This window comes from Phyllobates terribilis, unplaced genomic scaffold, assembly GCF_046119375.1.
Source record: "Phyllobates terribilis strain yellow unplaced genomic scaffold, ASM4611937v1 Scaffold_12__6_contigs__length_324123572, whole genome shotgun sequence".
NCBI lineage: Eukaryota > Metazoa > Chordata > Amphibia > Anura > Dendrobatidae > Phyllobates > Phyllobates terribilis.
In genome coordinates this window covers 315,769,738-315,792,966 of record NW_027362772.1, presented here as the reverse complement: position 1 = coordinate 315,792,966, position 23,229 = coordinate 315,769,738, and the positions used below count along the sequence as shown (strand labels likewise).

General features: G+C 50.0%; 1 protein-coding gene across 2 annotated transcripts in view; it reads left to right on the top strand.

Annotated features, from left to right (window-relative positions):
* The first annotated feature begins 21,350 nt into the window (after positions 1-21,350).
* The window catches only part of ETS1 (ETS proto-oncogene 1, transcription factor), a 273,539-nt gene continuing 271,660 nt past the window's right edge, over positions 21,351-23,229 (top strand). For both annotated transcript variants that reach the window (XM_073657429.1, XM_073657430.1), the window contains exons 1-2: positions 21,351-21,445; positions 21,572-21,654. In XM_073657429.1, the coding sequence (XP_073513530.1) occupies positions 21,583-21,654 (72 nt within the window). In that variant the 5' untranslated portion in view covers positions 21,351-21,445; positions 21,572-21,582. The remainder of the gene's footprint in view (positions 21,446-21,571; positions 21,655-23,229) is intronic.

The following is a 23,229-nucleotide window of genomic DNA, read 5'->3' as shown; positions in this document are numbered from 1 at the left end:
TATTTTGATCACTTTGATACTTTTTCTACATGTCGTCCTACTCCAAGCTGCATAGTCTTCAGAGCCAACTACCAATGAAGTAAATCTGGTGATGTGCATCTCTGTAATGAGGAGGGTTGTTGACTAATGACATCAACACCCTATATAAGGTGGGCTTAATTATTAGGCAACTTCCTTTCCTTTGGCAAAATGGGTCAGAAGAGAGATTTGACGGCTCTGAAAAGTCCAATATTGTTAGATGTCTTGCAGAGGGAGGCAGCAGTCTTGAAATGTCCAAACTTTTGAAGCGTGATCACCGAACAATCAAGCGTTTCATGGCAAATAGCCAACAGGGTCGCAGGAAGCGTGTTGGGCAAAAAAGGCGCAAAATAACTGCCCATGAATTGAGGAAAATCAAGCGTGAAGCTGCCAAGATGCCATTCTCCACCAGTTTTGCCATATTTCAGAGCTACAACGTTACTGGAGTATCAAAAAGCACAAGGTGTGCGATACTCAGGGACATGGCCAAGGTAAGGAAGGCTGAAAAACCACCACCTCTGAACAAGAAACATAAGATAAAACGTCAAGAATGGGCCAAGAAATATCTTAAGACTGATTTCTCAAAGGTTTTATGGACTGATGAAATGAGAGTGACTCTGGATGGGCCAGATGGATGAGCCAGAGCCTGGATCAGTAAAGGGCAGAGAGCTCCACTCCGACTCAGACGCCAGCTAGGTGGAGGTGGGGTACTGGTATGGGCTGGGATCATCAAAGATGAACTTGTGGGACCTGGTATCATCAAAGATGAACTTGTGGGACCTGGTATCATCAAAGATGAACTTGTGGGACCTGGTATCATCAAAGATGAACTTGTGGGACCTTTTCGGGTTGAGGATGGAGTGAAGCTCAACTCCCAGACCTACTGCCAGTTTCTGGAAGACAACTTCTTCAAGCAGTGGTACAGGAAGAAGTCGGTATCGTTCAAGAAAAACATGATTTTCATGCAGGACAATGCTCCATCACATGCATCCAACTACTCCACGGCGTGGCTGGCCAGTAAAGGTCTAAAAGAAGAAAAAATAATGACATGGCCCCCTTGTTCACCTGATCTGAACCCCATAGAGAACCTGTGGTCCATCATAAAATGTGAGATCAACAGGGAGGGAAAACAGTACACCTCTGGGAGCAGTGTCTGGGAGGCTGTGGTGAGATCTACAGGGAGGGAAAACAGTACACCTCTGGGAGCAGCGTCTGGGAGGCTGCGGCGACTGCTGCACGCAATGTTGATCGAAAACAGATCAAGTAACTGACAGAATCTATGGATGGAGGCTGCTGAGCGTCATCGTAAAGAAAGGTGGCTATATTCATCACTCATTATTTTGTTTATTTCTAAATTTTGTGCACTGATATTGGTTTACCTGGTGAAAATAAACAACTGAGATGGGATTATATTTGGTTTTTATTAAGTTGCCTAATAATTCTGCACAGTAATAGTTACCTGCACAAACAGATATCCTCCTAAGATAGCCAAATCTAAAAAAAAACCACTCCAACTTCCAAAAATATTAAGCTTGGATATTTATGAGTCTTTTGGGTTGATTGAGAACATAGTTGTTGATCAATAATTAAAAATAATCCTCTAAAATACAACTTGCCTAATAATTCTGCATGCAGTGTAGATGACAGGGGGACTTATCACTGTATTGTGCTTCAGATCCTCGACATTTTTAAGATTTTTTAGCTTCGTAGGCAAATCATGAATCCTTCAATATTACTATTATAAGCAAGTGGCCGAGACATTAGTAATAATAATAATATACATTAGTACATTAGTAATGTAGATATGTCACCAGAATCGCAGCAACCCCATATTATACAGCTCCAGTGGCGTAACTTGAAGCTCATGGGCAAAAGCTCCAACAGGGCCCTCAATTATTGCAAGGCTTTAATAACATTGGTCTTTTCATATAGGCCAAAGGGACTTTTTGAGTATGTGTCCACAATCAGGAGCCGCTGCGGCTTCTGCCCTCATTATGCAAATGAGCGCCCGCAATTTTTATTTTATTTTTTTACTTGCAGACTTTCCTTATTGATGTTTAGTCTATGGGGAAAGCTCGCATACGGACCCGCAAGAGAAATCGACATGCTGCGGTCTGGAAAGACGCGCCGCGTGTCCGTGGGTGAGCCGCAGGTGCACAGAGACACATAGCGGACATGGGATTTCTAGAAATCAGTAACGTCTGGCCGCTGCGGGTTTGACGCTGCATAAACACGCAGGGTCAAACCCGCAGCGGTTCCTGATCGTGTGCACATACCCTTAAGCTCCAGGGCGTGGGTGTGGTTGCAACCCTGCGTCAACTTTATGGTCACAACACAACCACATTCACTTCCATTATGCTGCAGTGTTAGCAGGGGCGTATTTCAGACTTGTGTTGCAAGCCTCCGTAGCCCCGGCCTTGGTCTCTTCAGTAGAGAGCGCTTCCGCCTCCCTTTCCTCTGCCATCGCAGTGATTCTCAGGGCCTCGGGAGGATTAGGGGGCGTTTAGTGGCCGGACGTCTGGAGCATGTTCTGTATTGTGCGAGAGATTCTGACCGATGGATTGTGACAAGAGAGAATTATGTCGCTGTCATTTCTGATTATCAGGCTTTGTAGGGAGAAGAATCATTGTTACCTTGCTGCATTTTCTTGCAACACATCCATCATTCTGCATTATTTTCCATTAAGACACCGGTGACCAACTCCTTAGGAGAAGACGCCACTAATGAATGTGATTTTTAGTATAATTCTATAGGATGTTGACAACACTTCTACTTTAAAGAAAGCGCAATAAGACCCTATTATTAACGTTCAAAGGTGGATAATTAAAGGTAGAACCGCTCACCTTATGTGGTTGTGAGACACAAGTCTTATAGAGCCTGAAAACCAGATGCAGCAGCTTCCGGGAAACAGTAGATTTAAGTAGCAGGATCGGAAGTGATTCTGCGCTCTCAGGAATACGACACAATTAGTGGTATAATAAAACTGTAGGTTTATTGTCAACGCGTTTCAGATTTCACCGACTCCTTCTTCAGGACAGTCATACATAAATGGTCAGTCTGACTGTATAGGCGCCCACACACCTTAGGCCTCATTCAGACGTTCATTATTCACAAATGTGCTCTAGTCATAGTATTCATTGGGGGTAGAAGGATTTGGTATATGAGAAAATCTATGATGGTAAAAATGGAAACCCTGACCAAACGCTGATAGAAATCCGATCCATTGATAAAAATATTTTTTGTCCCATATGCTAAAATAAAATTGACGTCTGAATGAAGCCTTGTATAGCTGGCAGCCAATCGCTATCTACCCAATCCCATCATACACATGGAAAGATGACCGATTGTACATGTGTTTTCAATGGAGAGACAGAAGTAAGCTGCTACTCGACTCCTCTGTACCCCCTCTCCTTATAAGACTCCTCCGTACCCCCTCTCCTTGTAAGAAGAGTCTTATAAGACTCCTCCGTACCCCCTCTCCTTGTAAGACTCCTCCGTATCCCCTCTCCTTATAAGACTCCTTCGTATCCCCTCTCCTTATAAGACTCCTCCGTATCCCCTCTCCTTATAACACTCCTCCGTACCCCCTCTCCTTATAACACTCCTCCATACCTCCTCTCCTTGTAAGACTCCTCCGTATCCCCTCTCCTTATACAACTCCTCCATATCCCCTCTCCTTATAGCACTCCTCCGTACCCCCTCTCCTTATAAGACTCCTCCGTACCCCCTCTCCTTATAACACTCCTCCGTACCCCCTCTCCTTGTAAGACTCCTCTGACGCGCCCCCTGGGCCATATTCTTTAGAGGGAATATCCGGAGCCGGATCAGATGGGAGTTGTAGTCTTCCGAGTGGCTGTGACCCGGTCCGTGCCCAGGGTGTCAAACTCAGTTGTATGTGGCAGTCCTACAGATGTTATTAAGTTCTTTATTGTCGACTACGCCACCCGTTGTATTGCGGTCACTATGGCCGCCGCTGCAGCAGGGTCCACTGAGGCTGATGGTGTAGGTGCAGCTTTTGGTGGTATAACCCCCAACGGGTGGGGTATAGCCTCAGGGGGTCAGGTGCAGAGGATGGGGGTTGTGGTGGTGCAGCATAGATATTAAAGGAAGACAGAGTCGGGTTGTGCAGTTTAGGGTATTTACTCACTGCTGATGTTCCGGTCACTCCAGCTTCAAGTGACCACCCGAGCCGTGCTGCATCCACCAGGTCCTGGATCCAGCCAACCCCCAAGCGAGTCCGGAGCGTGACCCTGAGCTCTCCTTCTGTCCTTTCTCTGGCCGTCCCCACTATTGATCCACCCAGGTCCAGCTCCCTCGGGCCTTCTGTTGGGAGACCCTTGGCCTTGGGTTCCCTGACCCTCCACGTGGTATGCCTTCGGGGTGGATGTGGTGGGTGGCCGTGGCAGACGCTGCCCACGGCCTCCGGTCTCTGGCTAGGGTGTGTTTTTGCCCCCACCAGCTTGGGTTCCGGTACCCTGATGCCAACTCTTCACCCGATGATGGACTTTGGGTTCTCAGAGTCCTTTTCTTTCACCCCCTCTGGGTCTTTCTTCTCTGCTCCACTCTCTCTCTGGGGCTGCTCTGCTCTCTGCTCTCTCCTCTCCTCTGGCTTCTCTGCAAAGACTGGCTGACTGACCCTGTTCTTTGATGGTGCCCACCTTATATACACCCTCTATGTGTGAGCTCAGGTGACCAGCACCCAATGAGCTCCTATCTTTACCCAGGCTGCTCCCCCTATCTGCCCCTACACTACTTGGGATGTACCACCCCCCTCCCACTCCAGCCAGGAACAGACTCGGTCGTACCTGCACATTTCTAAGTGGGAGTACCGTTGGCCTGCTCCTCGGAAATGGGATGTGTGTAGTGCATGCAGCTTTCTGAGCTCAGTTCCACACTCCATCCTTACCCGGGAGTGGAATATCACACCTCTGGGTTGAGGTGCAATACCCCTGTAGCAGCCGAATCCTCAGGGTGCTACATTCCCCCCTGGTAAATCACAGCACGTCCTCGGGCTGTAAGACATAACACCAAAAACATACAAATTTTTGCATAAACATATAAAACATATAAAACAACATATATTAGCAAATAAAACATTCTCGTCGCCTCTGGCTCCTCCTCCGGTCACTGTGCAACGTGTGACCGGGTAAAGTGCGACAGTCTCTCTAGAAAACTGGTTTTCCTATAAAACCGGTAGGGGGCGCTTTAGGACGCGCAACTATTTACAAGGGATATGGCCGCTCTCAGTCCTCGGCCAGGTATTGGGGAGGAATGACCGCTCTCAATCCTCGGTCAGTGGGATTTAGGGGTTAAACGGGTAACAGTTCACACTTGCTGGTCCCAACGGGGACTATATTTAGCAACAGTAACAGTTTCAGTTTCAGTTTCAGTTCACTGTGCCCCGACGGGCAACTATATACAGCTTCTGCTTCGCTGTACTTAACGACGGCGTCCTCCTGCTCTTTCTTGGTGGTTACCTTTAGCTTCAGACCCGTTCGGGCACGTATGCTGGGCGAACAGATCTTCTCCCAGATGCAGCACTCTTGGTCTTATGGGCGCGGTGGTGTTAGCGCCCGGGTTGCCCGGGCCTTGCGGCCAGGCCTGGGGTATCTGGAAGGTAAAGGGCACCGTAAGGACGGCGGCGCCCTGGGCTACTTGGCCCTGCGACCAGGCCGGGGGCTCCGCGGTGGTAGGGGGCGCTGTTGGTATTGCGGCGCCCGGGGGTACTAGGCCTTGCGACCAGGCTGGTGGTACTTCCTGCTTGGTCACGCTCGGGGTCGAGGCGTGTGACGTCACAGGGGTCACGGCTCCCGCTTGAGGCCTAGTCTGCGGCGGTGACGTTGCAGCGACGGGCACGGTAGGATAGACTTCGGGCTCTGCGACGGGGAGCTGGGGCAGGTACACGGTTTCCCGGTTTGGGGTATAGACGTCCCCTTTACCTGCCTCCACTCGTTCGGCTCCCTTCTCGGCGCCGTCTCCGGCCTTCAGTCCTCCCGCGCCATCCTCAGAGGCGGTCTGTCTCCTCGTCTTGGGTGGCGTGCTCCGCTGACAGGTCTCGGTCTGCTGGGCCATCTCACGGCTCCACTCCGCCAACGTCTCTCGCTGCACCCGGGCCATCCTCCTTGCGAGGCCCTCCAGAGCGGTCTGTGCACACTCCCGGTCTCGGGGGAGCTGTGCTAGGACCTCCACTAGGCCTAGTGGGGTCGTTGTTTCTAGCAGGCTCCTGACCAACGGGTCGGTGCTGCTCTGCTCTCCTTCTGTTGTCTCCAGCAGGCTCCTGGCCAGCGGGCCGGTGCTGCTCTGCTCTCCCTCCTCTGTTTCTAGCAGGCTCCTGGCCAACGGGCCGGTGCTGCTCTGCTTTCTCGCCATCTCCGGGTAAGCTCCTCCGATACTCTTCTCCAGGCTTCTTGCCTCCGGGTGCGCTCTCTCTAGACTGCTCCAGGCGGCACCCATCTTTGTTCTCTCCTTTCGTCTCCTCCCCCTTCGAGGGCGGTCCCGGGGCCACTTGGTGATTGTCAGCTCCAGGGGCTGTTCTTTCACGCTGACAGACACCTCTAGCATCACAGTCTCTGTTGGTGGGGGCGGTTTCCACTTTTGGCGCCATTTTCGGTCCTGGCCCACGATGGGAGGTGGCCTCTCGCCACCCTCTGGCACGCCCATAATGGCGTCCGCTCTGACAAGGCGGGAAACCTTTGGAAATGGCGGGAATCGCTTCCCAGTAGCGGGAAACTCTGCAGATGGCGGGAAAAAGCTGTTAATGGCGGACAACCGGCGGGAATCGATCTGTGACGGAGTCCGATGGCGGGGACCCTCCGGAACCGGCAGGAGACTTCTTTTTGAGGTAACGATGTACTTTTCTTCAGGCACGCAGTACCCGGGTGTTGCGGGCACGTAATCCTGCCGACTACGCCAAAGTTGACGCGCCCCCTGGGCCATATTCTTTAGAGGGAATATCCGGAGCCGGATCAGATGGGAGTTGTAGTCTTCCGAGTGGCTGTGACCCGGTCCGTGCCCAGGGTGTCAAACTCAGTTGTATGTGGCAGTCCTACAGATGTTATTAAGTTCTTTATTGTCGACTACGCCACCCGTTGTATTGCGGTCACTATGGCCGCCGCTGCAGCAGGGTCCACTGAGGCTGATGGTGTAGGTGCAGCTTTTGGTGGTATAACCCCCAACGGGTGGGGTATAGCCTCAGGGGGTCAGGTGCAGAGGATGGGGGTTGTGGTGGTGCAGCATAGATATTAAAGGAAGACAGAGTCGGGTTGTGCAGTTTAGGGTATTTACTCACTGCTGATGTTCCGGTCACTCCAGCTTCAAGTGACCTCCCGAGCCGTGCTGCATCCACCAGGTCCTGGATCCAGCCAACCCCCAAGCGAGTCCGGAGCGTGACCCTGAGCTCTCCTTCTGTCCTTTCTCTGGCCGTCCCCACTATTGATCCACCCAGGTCCAGCTCCCTCGGGCCTTCTGTTGGGAGACCCTTGGCCTTGGGTTCCCTGACCCTCCACGTGGTATGCCTTCGGGGTGGATGTGGTGGGTGGCCGTGGCAGACGCTGCCCACGGCCTCCGGTCTCTGGCTAGGGTGTGTTTTTGCCCCCACCAGCTTGGGTTCCGGTACCCTGATGCCAACTCTTCACCCGATGATGGACTTTGGGTTCTCAGAGTCCTTTTCTTTCACCCCCTCTGGGTCTTTCTTCTCTGCTCCACTCTCTCTCTGGGGCTGCTCTGCTCTCTGCTCTCTCCTCTCCTCTGGCTTCTCTGCAAAGACTGGCTGACTGACCCTGTTCTTTGATGGTGCCCACCTTATATACACCCTCTATGTGTGAGCTCAGGTGACCAGCACCCAATGAGCTCCTATCTTTACCCAGGCTGCTCCCCCTATCTGCCCCTACACTACTTGGGATGTACCACCCCCCTCCCACTCCAGCCAGGAACAGACTCGGTCGTACCTGCACATTTCTAAGTGGGAGTACCGTTGGCCTGCTCCTCGGAAATGGGATGTGTGTAGTGCATGCAGCTTTCTGAGCTCAGTTCCACACTCCATCCTTACCCGGGAGTGGAATATCACACCTCTGGGTTGAGGTGCAATACCCCTGTAGCAGCCGAATCCTCAGGGTGCTACACCTCCGTACCCCCTCTCCTTGTAAGACTCCTCCGTATCCCCTCTCTTATACGACTCTTCCATATCCACTCTCCTTATAGCACTCCTCCGTACCCCCTCTCCTTATAAGACTCCTCCGTATCCCCTCTCCTTATAAGACTCCTCCGTATCCCCTCTCCTTATAACACTCCTCCGTACCCCCTCTCCTTATAAGACTCCTCCGTATCCCCTCTCCTTATAAGACTCCTCCGTACCCCCTCTCCTTGTAAGAAGAGTCTTATAAGACTCCTCCGTACCCCCTCTCCTTGTAAGACTCCTCCGTACCCCCTCTCCTTATAAGACTCCTCCGTATCCCCTCTCCTTATAAGACTCCTTCGTATCCCCTCTCCTTATAAGACTCCTCCGTATCCCCTCTCCTTATAACACTCCTGCGTACCCCCTCTCCTTATAACACTCCTCCGTACCTCCTCTCCTTGTAAGACTCCTCCGTATCCCCTCTCCTTATACAACTCCTCCATATCCCCTCTCCTTATAGCACTCCTCCGTACTCCCTCTCCTTATAAGACTCCTCCGTACCCCCTCTCCTTATAACACTCCTCCGTACCCCCTCTCCTTATAACACTCCTCCGTACCCCCTCTCCTTGTAAGACTCCTCCGTATCCCCTCTCTTATACGACTCTTCCATATCCACTCTCCTTATAGCACTCCTCCGTACCCCCTCTCCTTATAAGACTCCTCCGTATCCCCTCTCCTTATAAGACTCCTCCGTATCCCCTCTCCTTATAACACTCCTCCGTACCCCCTCTCCTTATAAGACTCCTCCGTATCCCCTCTCCTTATAAGACTCCTCCGTATCCCCTCTCCTTATAAGACTCCTCCGTATCTCCTCTCCTTATAAGACTCCTCCGTACCCCCTCTCCTTATAAGACTCCTCCGTACCCCCTCTCCTTATAAGACTCCTCCGCATCCCCTCTCCTTATAACACTCCTCCGTACCCCCTCTCCTTATAACACTCCTCCGTACCCCCTCTCCTTATAACACTCCTCCGTACCCCCTCTCCTTATAACACTCCTCCGTATCCCCTCTCCTTATAACACTCCTCCGTACCCCCTCTCCTTATAACACTCCTCCGTACCCCCTCTTCTTGTAAGACTCCTCCGTATCCCCTCTCCTTATACAACTCCTCCACATCCCCTCTCCTTATAGCACTCCTCCGTACCCCCTCTCCTTATAAGACTCCTCCGTACACCCTCTCCTTATAACACTCCTCCGTACCCCCTCTCCTTGTAAGACTCCTCCGTACCCCCTCTCCTTATAACACTCCTCCGTACCCCCTCTCCTTATAACACTCCTCCGTACCCCCTCTCCTTATAACACTCCTCCGTACCCCCTCTCCTTGTAAGACTCCTCCGTATCCCCTCTCTTATACGACTCCTCCATATCCACTCTCCTTATAGCACTCCTCCGTACCCCCTCTCCTTATAAGACTCCTCCGTATCCCCTCTCCTTATAAGACTCCTCCGTATCCCCTCTCCTTATAACACTCCTCCGTACCCCCTCTCCTTATAAGACTCCTCCGTATCCCCTCTCCTTATAAGACTCCTCCGTATCCCCTCTCCTTATAAGACTCCTCCGTATCTCCTCTCCTTATAAGACTCCTCCGTACCCCCTCTCCTTATAAGACTCCTCCGTACCCCCTCTCCTTTATAAGACACCTCCGTACCCCCTCTCCTTATAAGACTCCTCCGTATCCCCTCTCCTTATAACACTCCTCCGTACCCCCTCTCCTTATAACACTCCTCCGTACCCCCTCTCCTTATAACACTCCTCCGTACCCCCTCTCCTTATAACACTCCTCCGTACCCCCTCTCCTTATAACACTCCTCCGTACCCCCTCTCCTTATAACACTCCTCCGTACCCCCTCTCCTTATAACACTCCTCCGTACCCCCTCTCCTTATAGCACTCCTCCGTACCCCCTCTCCTTATAGCACTCCTCCGTACCCCCTCTCCTTATAGCACCCCTCCGTACCCCCTCTCCTTATAACACTCCCCCGTACCCCCTCTCCTTATAACACTCCTCCGTACCCCCTCTCCTTGTAAGACTCCTCCGTATCCCCTCTCTTATACGACTCCTCCATATCCACTCTCCTTATAGCACTCCTCCGTACCCCCTCTCCTTATAAGACTCCTCCGTATCCCCTCTCCTTATAAGACTCCTCCATATCCCCTCTCCTTATAACACTCCTCCGTACCCCCTCTCCTTATAAGACTCCTCCGTATCCCCTCTCCTTATAAGACTCCTCCGTATCCCCTCTCCTTATAAGACTCCTCCGTATCTCCTCTCCTTATAAGACTCCTCCGTACCCCCTCTCCTTATAAGACTCCTCCGTACCCCCTCTCCTTTATAAGACACCTCCGTACCCCCTCTCCTTATAAGACTCCTCCGTATCCCCTCTCCTTATAACACTCCTCCGTACCCCCTCTCCTTATAACACTCCTCCGTACCCCCTCTCCTTATAACACTCCTCCGTGCCCCCTCTCCTTATAACACTCCTCCGTACCCCCTCTCCTTATAGCACTCCTCCGTACCCCCTCTCCTTATAGCACTCCTCTGTACCCCCTCTCCTTATAACACTCCCCCGTACCCCCTCTCCTTATAACACTCCTCCGTACCCCCTCTCCTTATAACACTCCTCCGTACCCCCTCTCCTTATAACACTCCTCCATACCCCTTCTCCTTAAAACACTCCTCCGTACCCCCTCTCCTTATAACACTCCTCCGTACCCCCTCTCCTTATAACACTCCTCCGTACCCCCTCTCCTTATAACACTCCTCCGTACCCCTTCTCCTTATAACACTCCTCCGTACCCCCTCTCCTTATAACACTCCTCCGTACACCCTCTCCTTATAACACTCCTCCGTACCCCCTCTCCTTATAGCACTCCTCCGTACCCCCTCTCCTTATAGCACTCCTCCGTACTCCCTCCTTATAACACTCCTCCGTACCCCCTCTCCTTATAACACTCCTCCGTACCCCCTCTCCTTATAACACTCCTCCATACCACCTCTCCTTATAAGACTCCTCCATACTCCCTCTCCTTATAGCGTACCCCCTCTCCTTATAACACTCCTCCGTACCCCCTCTCCTTATAAGACTCCTCCGTACACCCTCTCCTTATAAGACTCCTCCGTACACCCTCTCCTTATAACACGCCTCCGTACCCCCTCTCCTTATAACACTCCTCCGTACCCCCTCTCCTTATAACACGCCTCCGTACCCCCTCTCCTTATAGCACTCCTCCGTACCCCCTCTCCTTATAGCACTCCTCCGTACCCCCTCTCCTTATAACACTCCTCCGTACCCCCTCTCCTTAAAAGACTCCTCCATACTCCCTCTCCTTATAGCACTCCTCCGTACACCCTCTCCTTATAACACTCCTCCGTACACCCTCTCCCTATAACACTCCTCCGTACCCCCTCTCCTTATAACACTCCTCCGTACACCCTCTCCTTATAACACTCCTCCGTACCCCCTCTCCTTATAACACTCCTCCGTACACCCTCTCCTTATAAGACTCCTCCGTACCCCCTCTCCTTATAAAACTCCTCCGTACCCCCTCTCCTTATAACACTCCTCCGTACCCCCTCTCCTTATAACACTCCTCCGTACCCTCTCTCCTTATAACACTCCTCCGTACCCCCTCTCCTTATAAGACTCCTCCATACCCCCTCTCCTTATAACACTCCTCCGTACCCCCTCTCCTTATAACACTCCTCCGTACCCCCTCTCCTTATAACACTCCTCCGTACCCCCTCTCCTTATAACACTCCTCCGTACCCCCTCTCCTTATAAGACTCCTCCATACCCCCTCTCCTTATAGCACTCCTCCGTACCCCCTCTCCTTATAAAACTCCTCCGTACCCCCTCTCCTTATAACACTCCTCCGTACCCCCTCTCCTTATAAGACTCCTCCGTACCCCCTCTCCTTATAACACTCCTCCGTACCCTCTCTCCTTATAAGACTCCTCCGTACCCCCTCTCCTTATAAGACTCCTCCTTACCCCCTCTCCTTATAACACTCCTGCGTACCCTCTCTCCTTATAACACTCCTCCGTACCCCCTCTCCTTATAAGACTCCTCCATACCCCCTCTCCTTATAGCACTCCTCCGTACCCCCTCTCCTTATAAAACTCCTCCGTACCCCCTCTCCTTATAACACTCCTCCGTACCCCCTCTCCTTATAACACTCCTCCGTACCCCCTCTCCTTATAACACTCCTCCGTACCCCCTCTCCTTATAAGACTCCTCCGTATCCCCTCTCCTTATAACACTCCTCCGTACCCCCTCTCCTTATAAGACTCCTCCGTATCCCCTCTCCTTATAAGACTCCTCCGTATCCCCTGTCCTTATAACACTCCTCCGTACCCCCTCTCCTTATAAGACTCCTCCGTATCCCCTCTCCTTATAAGACTCCTCCGTATCCCCTCTCCTTATAAGACTCCTCCGTATCTCCTCTCCTTATAAGACTCCTCCGCACCCCCTCTCCTTATAAGACTCCTCCGTACCCCCTCTCCTTTATAAGACACCTCCGTACCCCCTCTCCTTATAATACTCCTCCGTATCCCCTCTCCTTATAACACTCCTCCGTACCCCCTCTCCTTATAACACTCCTCCGTACCCCCTCTCCTTATAACACTCCTCCGTACCCCCTCTCCTTATAACACTCCTCCGTACCCCCTCTCCTTATAACACTCCTCCGTACCCCCTCTCCTTATAACACTCCTCCGTACCCCCTCTCCTTATAACACTCCTCCGTACCCCCTCTCCTTATAGCACTCCTCCGTACCCCCTCTCCTTATAGCACTCCTCCGTACCCCCTCTCCTTATAGCACTCCTCCGTACCCCCTCTCCTTATAGCACTCCTCCGTACCCCCTCTCCTTATAACACTCCTCCGTACCCCCTCTCCTTATAACACTCCTCCGTACCCCCTCTCCTTATAACACTCCTCCGTACCCCCTCTCCTTATAACACTCCTCCGTACCCCCTCTCCTTATAACACTCCTCCGTACCCCCTCTCCTTATAACACTCCTCCGTACCCCTTCTCCTTATAACACTCCTCCGTACCCCCTCTCCTTATAACACTCCTCCGTACACCCTCTCCTTATAACACTCCTCCGTACCCCCTCTCCTTATAGCACTCCTCCGTACCCCCTCTCCTTATAGCACTCCTCCGTACCCCCTCTCCTTATAACACTCCTCCGTACCCCCTCTCCTTATAACACTCCTCCGTACCCCCTCTCCTTATAACACTCCTCCGTACCACCTCTCCTTATAAGACTCCTCCGTACCCCCTCTCCTTATAACACTCCTCCGTACCCCTCTCCTTATAACACTCCTCCGTACCCCTTCTCCTTATAACACTCCTCCGTACACCCTCTCCTTATAACACTCCTCCGTACACCCTCTCCTTATAACACTCCTCCGTACCCCCTCTCCTTATAGCACTCCTCCGTACCCCCTCTCCTTATAGCACTCCTCCGTACCCCCTCTGCTTATAACACTCCTCCGTACCCCCTCTCCTTATAACACTCCTCCGTACCCCCTCTCCTTATAACACTCCTCCGTACCACCTCTCCTTATAAGACTCCTCCATACTCCCTCTCCTTATAGCGTACCCCCTCTCCTTATAACACTCCTCCGTACCCCCTCTCCTTATAAGACTCCTCCGTACACCCTCTCCTTATAAGACTCCTCCGTACACCCTCTCCTTATAACACGCCTCCGTACCCCCTCTCCTTATAACACTCCTCCGTACCCCCTCTCCTTATAACACGCCTCCGTACCCCCTCTCCTTATAGCAATCCTCCGTACCCCCTCTCCTTATAACACTCCTCCGTACCCCCTCTCCCTATAGCACTCCTCCATACTCCCTCTCCTTATAGCACTCCTCCGTACCCCCTCTCCCTATAACACTCCTCCGTACACCCTCTCCTTATAACACTCCTCCGTACACCCTCTCCTTATAACACTCCTCCGTACCCCCTCTCCTTATAACACTCCTCCGTACACCCTCTCCTTATAACACTCCTCCGTACCCCCTCTCCTTATAAAACTCCTCCGTACCCCCTCTCCTTATAACACTCCTCCGTACCCCCTCTCCTTATAACACTCCTCTGTACCCTCTCTCCTTATAACACTCCTCCGTACCCCCTCTCCTTATAAGACTCCTCCATACCCCCTCTCCTTATAGCACTCCTCCGTACCCCCTCTCCTTATAACACTCCTCCGTACCCCCTCTCCTTATAACACTCCTCCGTACCCCCTCTCCTTATAACACTCCTCCGTACCCCCTCTCCTTCTAAGACTCCTCCATACCCCCTCTCCTTATAGCACTCCTCCATACCCCCTCTCCTTATAGCACTCCTCCGTACCCCCTCTCCTTATAACACTCCTCCGTACCACCTCTCCTTATAACACTCCTCCGTACCCCCTCTCCTTATAACACTCCTCTGTACCCTCTCTCCTTATAACACTCCTCCGTACCCCCTCTCCTTATAAAACTCCTCCGTACCCCCTCTCCTTATAACACTCCTCCGTACCCCCTCTCCTTATAACACTCCTCTGTACCCTCTCTCCTTATAACACTCCTCCGTACCCCCTCTCCTTATAAGACTACTCCATACCCCCTCTCCATATAGCACTCCTCCGTACCCCCTCTCCTTATAACACTCCTCCGTACCCCCTCTCCTTATAACACTCCTCCGTAACCCCTCTCCTTATAAAACTCCTCCGTACCCCCTCTCCTTATAACACTCCTCCGTACCCCCTCTCCTTATAACACTCCTCCGTACCCCTTCTCCTTATAACACTCCTCCGTACCCCCTCTCCTTATAACACTCCTCCGTACACCCTCTCCTTATAACACTCCTCCGTACCCCCTCTCCTTATAGCACTCCTCCGTACCCCCTCTCCTTATAGCACTCCTCCGTACCCCCTCTGCTTATAACACTCCTCCGTACCCCCTCTCCTTATAACACTCCTCCGTACCCCCTCTCCTTATAACACTCCTCCGTACCACCTCTCCTTATAAGACTCCTCCATACTCCCTCTCCTTATAGCGTACCCCCTCTCTTTATAACACTCCTCCGTACCCCCTCTCCTTATAAGACTCCTCCGTACACCCTCTCCTTATAAGACTCCTCCGTACACCCTCTCCTTATAACACGCCTCCGTACCCCCTCTCCTTATAACACTCCTCCGTACCCCCTCTCCTTATAACACGCCTCCGTACCCCCTCTCCTTATAGCACTCCTCTGTACCCCCTCTCCTTATAACACTCCTCCGTACCCCCTCTCCCTATAACACTCCTCCATACTCCCTCTCCTTATAGCACTCCTCCGTACCCCCTCTCCCTATAACACTCCTCCGTACACCCTCTCCTTATAACACTCCTCCGTACATCCTCTCCTTATAACACTCCTCCGTACCCCCTCTCCTTATAACACTCCTCCGTCCACCCTCTCCTTATAACACTCCTCCGTACCCCCTCTCCTTATAACACTCTTCCGTACCCCCTCTCCTTATAACACTCCTCCGTACCACCTCTCCTTATAAGACTCCTCCATACTCCCTCTCCTTATAGCGTACCCCCTCTCTTTATAACACTCCTCCGTACCCCCTCTCCTTATAAGACTCCTCCGTACACCCTCTCCTTATAAGACTCCTCCGTACACCCTCTCCTTATAACACGCCTCCTTACCCCCTCTCCTTATAACACTCCTCCGTACCCCCTCTCCTTATAACACGCCTCCGTACCCCCTCTCCTTATAGCACTCCTCCGTACCCCCTCTCCTTATAACACTCCTCCGTACCCCCTCTCCCTATAACACTCCTCCATACTCCCTCTCCTTATAGCACTCCTCCGTACCCCCTCTCCCTATAACACTCCTCCGTACACCCTCTCCTTATAACACTCCTCCGTACATCCTCTCCTTATAACACTCCTCCGTACCCCCTCTCCTTATAACACTCCTCCGTACACCCTCTCCTTATAAAACTCCTCCGTACCCCCTCTCCTTATAACACTCCTCCGTACCCCCTCTCCTTATAACACTCCTCTGTACCCTCTCTCCTTATAACACTCCTCCGTACCCCCTCTCCTTATAAGACTCCTCCATACCCCCTCTCCTTATAGCACTCCTCCGTACCCCTCTCCTTATAACACTCCTCCGTACCCCCTCTCCTTATAACACTCCTCTGTACCCCCTCTCCTTATAACACTCCTCCGTACCCCCTCTCCTTATAACACTCCTCCGTACCCCCTCTCCTTCTAAGACTCCTCCATACCCCCTCTCCTTATAGCACTCCTCCGTAACCCCTCTCCTTATAAAACTCCTCCGTACCCCCTCTCCTTATAACACTCCTCCGTACCCCCTCTCCTTATAACACTCCTCCGTACCCCTTCTCCTTATAACACTCCTCCGTACCCTCTCTCCTTATAACACTCCTCCGTACGCCCTCTCCTTATAAGACTCCTCTGTACCCCCTCTCCTTATAACACTCCTCCATACCCTCTCTCCTTATAACACTCCTCCGTACCCCCTCTCCTTATAAGACTCCTCCATACCCCCTCTCCTTATACCACTCCTCCGTACCCCCTCTCCTTATAAAACTCCTCCGTACCCCCTCTCCTTATAACACTCCTCCGTACCCCCTCTCCTTATAACACTCCTCTGTACCCCCTCTCCTTATAACACTCCTCCGTACCCCCTCTCCTTATAACACTCCTCCATACCCCCTCTCCTTATAGCACTCCTCCGTACCCCCTCTCCTTATAAAACTCCTCCGTACCCCCTCTCCTTATAACACTCCTCCGTACCCCCTCTCCTTATAACACTCCTCCGTACCCCCTCTCCTTATAACACTCCTCCGTACCCCTTCTCCTTATAACACTCCTCCGTACCCTCTCTCCTTATAACACTCCTCCGTACGCCCTCTCCTTATAAGACTCCTCTGTACCCCCTCTCCTTATAACACTCCTCCATACCCTCTCTCCTTATAACACTCCTCCGTACCCCCTCTCCTTATAAGACTCCTCCATACCCCCTCTCCTTATAGCACTCCTCCGTACCCCCTCTCCTTATAAAACTCCTCCGTACCCCCTCTCCTTATAACACTCCTCCGTACCCCCTCTCCTTATAACACTCCTCCGTACCCCCTCTCCTTATAAGACTCCTCCATACCCCCTCTCCTTATAGCACTCCTCCGTACCCCCTCTCCTTATAAAACTCCTCCGTACCCTCTCTCCTTATAACACTCCTCCGTACCCCCTCTCCTTATAATACTCCTCCGTACCCTCTCTCCTTATAACACTCCTCCGTACCCCCTCTCCTTATAAGACTCCTCCGTACCCCCTCTCCTTATAAGACTCCTCCGTACACCCTCTCCTTATAACACGCCTCCGTACCCCCTCTCCTTATAACACTCCTCCGTACCCCCTCTCCTTATAAGACTCCTCCGTACCCCCTCTCCTTATAAGACTCCTCCGTACCCCCTCTCCTTATAACACTCCTCCGTACCCTCTCTCCTTATAAAACTCCTCCGTACCCTCTCTCCTTATAACACTCCTCCGTACCCCCTCTCCTTATAATACTCCTCCGTACCCTCTCTCCTTATAACACTCCTCCGTACCCCCTCTCCTTATAGCACTCCTCCGTACCCCCTCTCCTTATAAAACTCCTCCGTACCCTCTCTCCTTATAACACTCCTCCGTACCCCCTCTCCTTATAATACTCCTCCGTACCCCCTCTCCTTATAACACTCCTCCGTACCCCCTCTCCTTATAAGACTCCTCCGTACCCCCTCTCCTTATAACACTCCTCCGTACCCCCTCTCCTTATAAGACTCCTCCGTACCCCCTCTCCTTATAAGACTCCTCCGTACCCTCTCTCCTTATAACACTCCTCCGTACCCCCTCTCCTTATAATACTCCTCCGTACCCCCTCTCCTTATAACACTCCTCCGTACCCCCTCTCCTTATAACACTCCTCCGTACCCCCTCTCCTTATAAGACTCCTCCATACCCCCTCTCCTTATAGCACTCCTCCGTACCCCCTCTCCTTATAAAACTCCTCCGTACCCTCTCTCCTTATAACACTCCTCCGTACCCCCTCTCCTTATAATACTCCTCCGTACCCCCTCTCCTTATAACACTCCTCCGTACCCCCTCTCCTTATAAGACTCCTCCGTACCCCCTCTCCTTATAAGACTCCTCCGTACCCCTACCTCCAGAGCTGACTGCCCCCCCCCCTCCATTATCTCCCCTTACCCCATGGTCTTCTGCACGTGCCTGAAATTTGGTTTCCCAGTCCGACACTGGGTTTCTCAATGGCAGTGCTGGTCTGCAGTCATGTATGAATGGAGAGAAGTCTCCAGCTTCTCTTTACACCATAAATCTACAGGACGCTTTCCTTGTTTATATAAGCGAAAGATGGGAAAATATACAGTGAAAACCATCAACCCAAGTCGATGCCCTGCGTATACACAAGAGCTGCAGCTGCCGCACCCCCCACATTGCCCGCTGGTCTGGCTTTTATCTTGATTCTTCCTCTTTATACAATGTCCATTCACTGGATGAGAACAGAGATCATAGCAACAAAGTAACACTGACCAGTCAATCCAGGTCTGAGAAACCGCTTCATCCTAAACCCGAGCTAAGCACAAGGCTATGGCCACATGTGGGAGGTATGATTCAGACATTTCTGTGACTGTCCCAGGCAGTAATGAGGTCGATTGGGAAACGTGTATTGATTTTCTACAAACCCCATCCACTTAGTAAACTGCGGAAATAACTTGTCTTATTATCAACTCTCTCAGTTTTCAAAACTGAAGAGAGTTCAGCTGTAAATATAATAAAAAAGTGCAAATGTTACCAAAATCTGAAACCTAATGTCCAGATATTTCATCGCCAGAGAAAGCTCTACGTCACATCCAAGACTTGTTCAGGTAACTGCACATGATGTGGATTTTCTGCACAAATGATCTGCAGTGTAAAACCGTATAGGCTCAATAAATGAGATTTTAAAAAGCTCATCTCTGAACTCTGGAAAGTTTTTGTGCGTAAATCGACTTGTGGATCAGATTTTTAAATCCACAGCATGTTAATTCTTTCATTGGGGAGTTTACCCTTTGTAATCCACTATAAAATCCATGGCAAAAAGTCGATGGTACTATCGGGACTTTGTCAGACTCTTCAACAAATTTTCCATGGGTGAACGTTGCCTTCTTGTAGGAGAGAATGACATGAAGAAAACTGGTGGAGGAGTACAGGCCCCTTTATACCAGGGCTATGGAGTCGGAGTCGTGGAGTCGGAGCCCATTTTGGTGGAGTCAGTATAAAATGGAGCGACTCCGACTCCTAAAATATATAATAAATTGGGTGCAGTAGTTCAATGCAGTTTGTGGGGAATATTTTTTCATAAGAATTTGGGAAAGTTATTAAATGTCCTATTCCTGATCTAAGGGTCTGAAATGAATCTGTGCTGCAGTTTATGTACATGATAAGTAGTGAAGCTCCTCCTCTACAGATAATGGGAAAAAAAACTAAACACACAGGGAAGGAATGCCCGCACTCATCTCAGAACTGCTGGAGTGAACAGGGAAGCAGGATTAAGAACAAAAAAGAACAGGTTCTTGCTATTATAACTGATAATGCTTCAAACATGATAAGTACAATTAAACTGATGAATGAGAATAATGAAGGTGAACAGCAGCTAGAAGAACATTTCACATTCAGTATGCTGGAGATGGAAGGCCACAGTCCTGTTCCCATAACGGAGGAAGAAACAGATATTACTACAGAAGAACAGCAAAATGATTCTTCACAATTAGATGGTCTTGTTGAAGCTGCTTCACACCTCTTTCCTATTCATCACATGCGCTGTGTTGTGCACACTCTGCAGCAATAAGAGATAGTCTGCAGGAGGGACATGCTGCAAAGGGAGGAAACTGGCTATTGCTGCCAGAACCCCTAAAATTGATTCCATCTTGAAGAGACGCGCTGGAAATGGGGCAATTGTGGAATTACAAAATGTTTCACTTGCTCTCAAAGAAGTAGAAGAGTTCAATCGTTCTTCAAAACTGACTGCGCGAGGCAATTCCTTTATACCCTGAAATTATTAGAGATGTTACCCCATGTGGTTACGGCTTTGCCACCAGCCTAAATTAGAGAGGTTGTTCTCTAGCCTTAAAATAATGAGGTCAGATCTGAGGTCGTCTATGAGGGAGGATCTGATGGAGTTGATACTATTTCTCAGAACAAATTCATAGACTGCACGAATGTTATTCAGTACGTTCTTGCTGAAAACAGTTTTTTTCCACTTACTGCTTAGTGTATAATAAATTGTTCTAAAGTTGTATTCCAATAAATATATTTTATTGTCTATCTAAATAGCTTGATTATTGTATCAAGATAATGATGTTACCATTTTACTACAGTAAAGTTATCAGTTAAACATGAGCCGTGTATGAGGGAGTCGTGGAGTTGGAGTCGGAGGTTTGTCTTACCGACTCCACAGCCCTGCTTTACACTCATTCCCGATAATTCACCAGGGTAAACCTTCCGACAATCGAGCAAAACGCTCCTTCACTGGCTGATTTGATCATTCTTGCAGACCCTGTAATTGTTGTCAGCAGCACATTGCGCCGTGTAAACAGACGATGTTCTGCAGACAGTATGCGCACTATATGGGGAATTAATCATTGTTCGACACCAGTTTGTATCAGCCCATTTAAGAATGCTGATCGATTTGATACATTTTATATCCTTTTGGGATGTTCGATTGTCGCCTGTTTAGTGACTGGTCGAAGCGAAGATCTGTGCAGATTCTCATTAGGAGAGATGATTAGACCCACGTTTGGATATAATTACTGATGGAGCACTGATCGCCCCTTCTTACACTATCCACAATATTTTCATTCACAGATTTTATCTACAGATTTTTAATCATTTTACTTTCTTTGCATACAAAATTAATATTTTAGATTTGTTACTGTCCTTTTAATTCTTTAATATTGACTTGATGTTATAATAATGTTGGCTGTTGCTTGGCCTCTGAAAGTGTTCTCCCTGCACCTCTTCCCCTCTGTATTTTAGGAGAGAAGGCGAGTCAGACACTGAGGAAGGAAGGAAGGAAACTTCTTCAGGTTTCTAACATTTCCTCTCTGCTGTTGAGTCTGATATGGGATTTGATTTCCACCGCATGTCACTGAGTCCCTGACTGCTCCAGGAGGTGTCATCCATAGCCGGCTCCATTCTAGGGCTGTGTAAGTCAGGGGGGATGAATGAGGGGGTGCACTGTTTATGGCCGATCATCTGTCTGCTCTCTCTGGATTGTGTTTTGCTTTTTTGTACATCTGTGACTGGTTCTCATGGGGTTTGTTTGACTACAGGTGATCCGGTCATGACTTATTACTACAGCTCCCGGGCCGCTGATGGCTCTGCCGTGTTCCAGCTGCCACCATCTGCAGCCGTGGTAAGTACAAAAGTGTCTCATAAGAAGGTCAGAGCGCGAATCTCCCACCATTCCCTGCTTGCTTTACTTCTGCAGGGATTGCTTTCCTGATTTACATTGTAGAAAGCATACAGTAATTTCATGGCAGAAAATATTTACCTGCTCCACTTCAGCTTTTAGGAGAGGGTGTGTCTGTCACAAATGTACTGTTTCCAATCATAACCAGCAGAATAGTGAGTGCAGCTCTGGAGTATAATACAGGATGTAACTCAGGATCAGTAATGTAATGTATGTACACAGTGACTGCACCAGCAGAATAGTGAGTGCAGCTCTGGAGTATAATACAGGATGTAACTCGGGATCAGTAATGTAATGTATGTACACAGTGACTGCTCCAGCAGAATAGTGAGTGCAGCTCTGGAGTATAATACAGGATGTAACTCGGGATCAGTAATGTAATGTATGTACACAGTGACTGCACCAGCAGAATAGTGAGTGCAGCTCTGGAGTATAATACAGGAGGTAACTCAGGATCAGTAATGTAATGTATGTGCACAGTGACTGCACCAGCAGAATAGTGAGTGCAGCTCTGGAGTATAATACAGGAGGTAACTCAGGATCAGTAATGTAATGTATGTGCACAGTGACTGCACCAGCAGAATAGTGAATGCAGCTCTGGGGTATAATACAGGATGTAACTCAGGATCAGTAATGTAACGTATGTACAGAGTGACTGCACCAGCAGAATAGTGAGTGCAGCTCTGGAGTATAATACAGGAGGTAACTCAGGATCAGTAATGTAATGTTTGTACACAGTGACTGCACCAGCAGAATAGTGAGTGCAGCTCTGGAGTATAATACAGGATGTAACTCGGGATCAGTAATGTAATGTATGTACACAGTGACTGCACCAGCAGAATAGTGAGTGCAGCTCTGGAGTATAATACAGGAGGTAACTCAGGATCAGTAATGTAATGTATGTACACAGTGACTGCACCAGCAGAATAGTGAGTGCAGCTCTGGAGTATAATACAGGATGTAACTCGGGATCAGTAATGTAATGTATGTACACAGTGACTGCACCAGCAGAATAGTGAGTGCAGCTCTGGAGTATAATACAGGATATAACTCAGGATCAGTAATGTAATGTATGTACACAGTGACTGCACCAGCAGAATAGTGAGTGCAGCTCTGGAGTATAATACAGGATGTAACTCAGGATCAGTAATGTAATGTATGTACACAGTGACTGCACCAGCAGAATAGTGAGTGCAGCTCTGGAGTATAATACAGGATGTAACTCGGGATCAGTAATGTAATGTATGTACACAGTGACTGCACCAGCAGAATAGTGAGTGCAGCTCTGGAGTATAATACAGGAGGTAACTCAGGATCAGTAATGTAATGTATGTACACAGTGACTGCACCAGCAGAATAGTGAGTGCAGCTCTGGAGTATAATACAGGATGTAACTCGGGATCAGTAATGTAATGTATGTACACAGTGACTGCACCAGCAGAATAGTGAGTGCAGCTCTGGAGTATAATACAGGATGTAACTCAGGATCAGTAATGTAATGTATGTACACAGTGACTG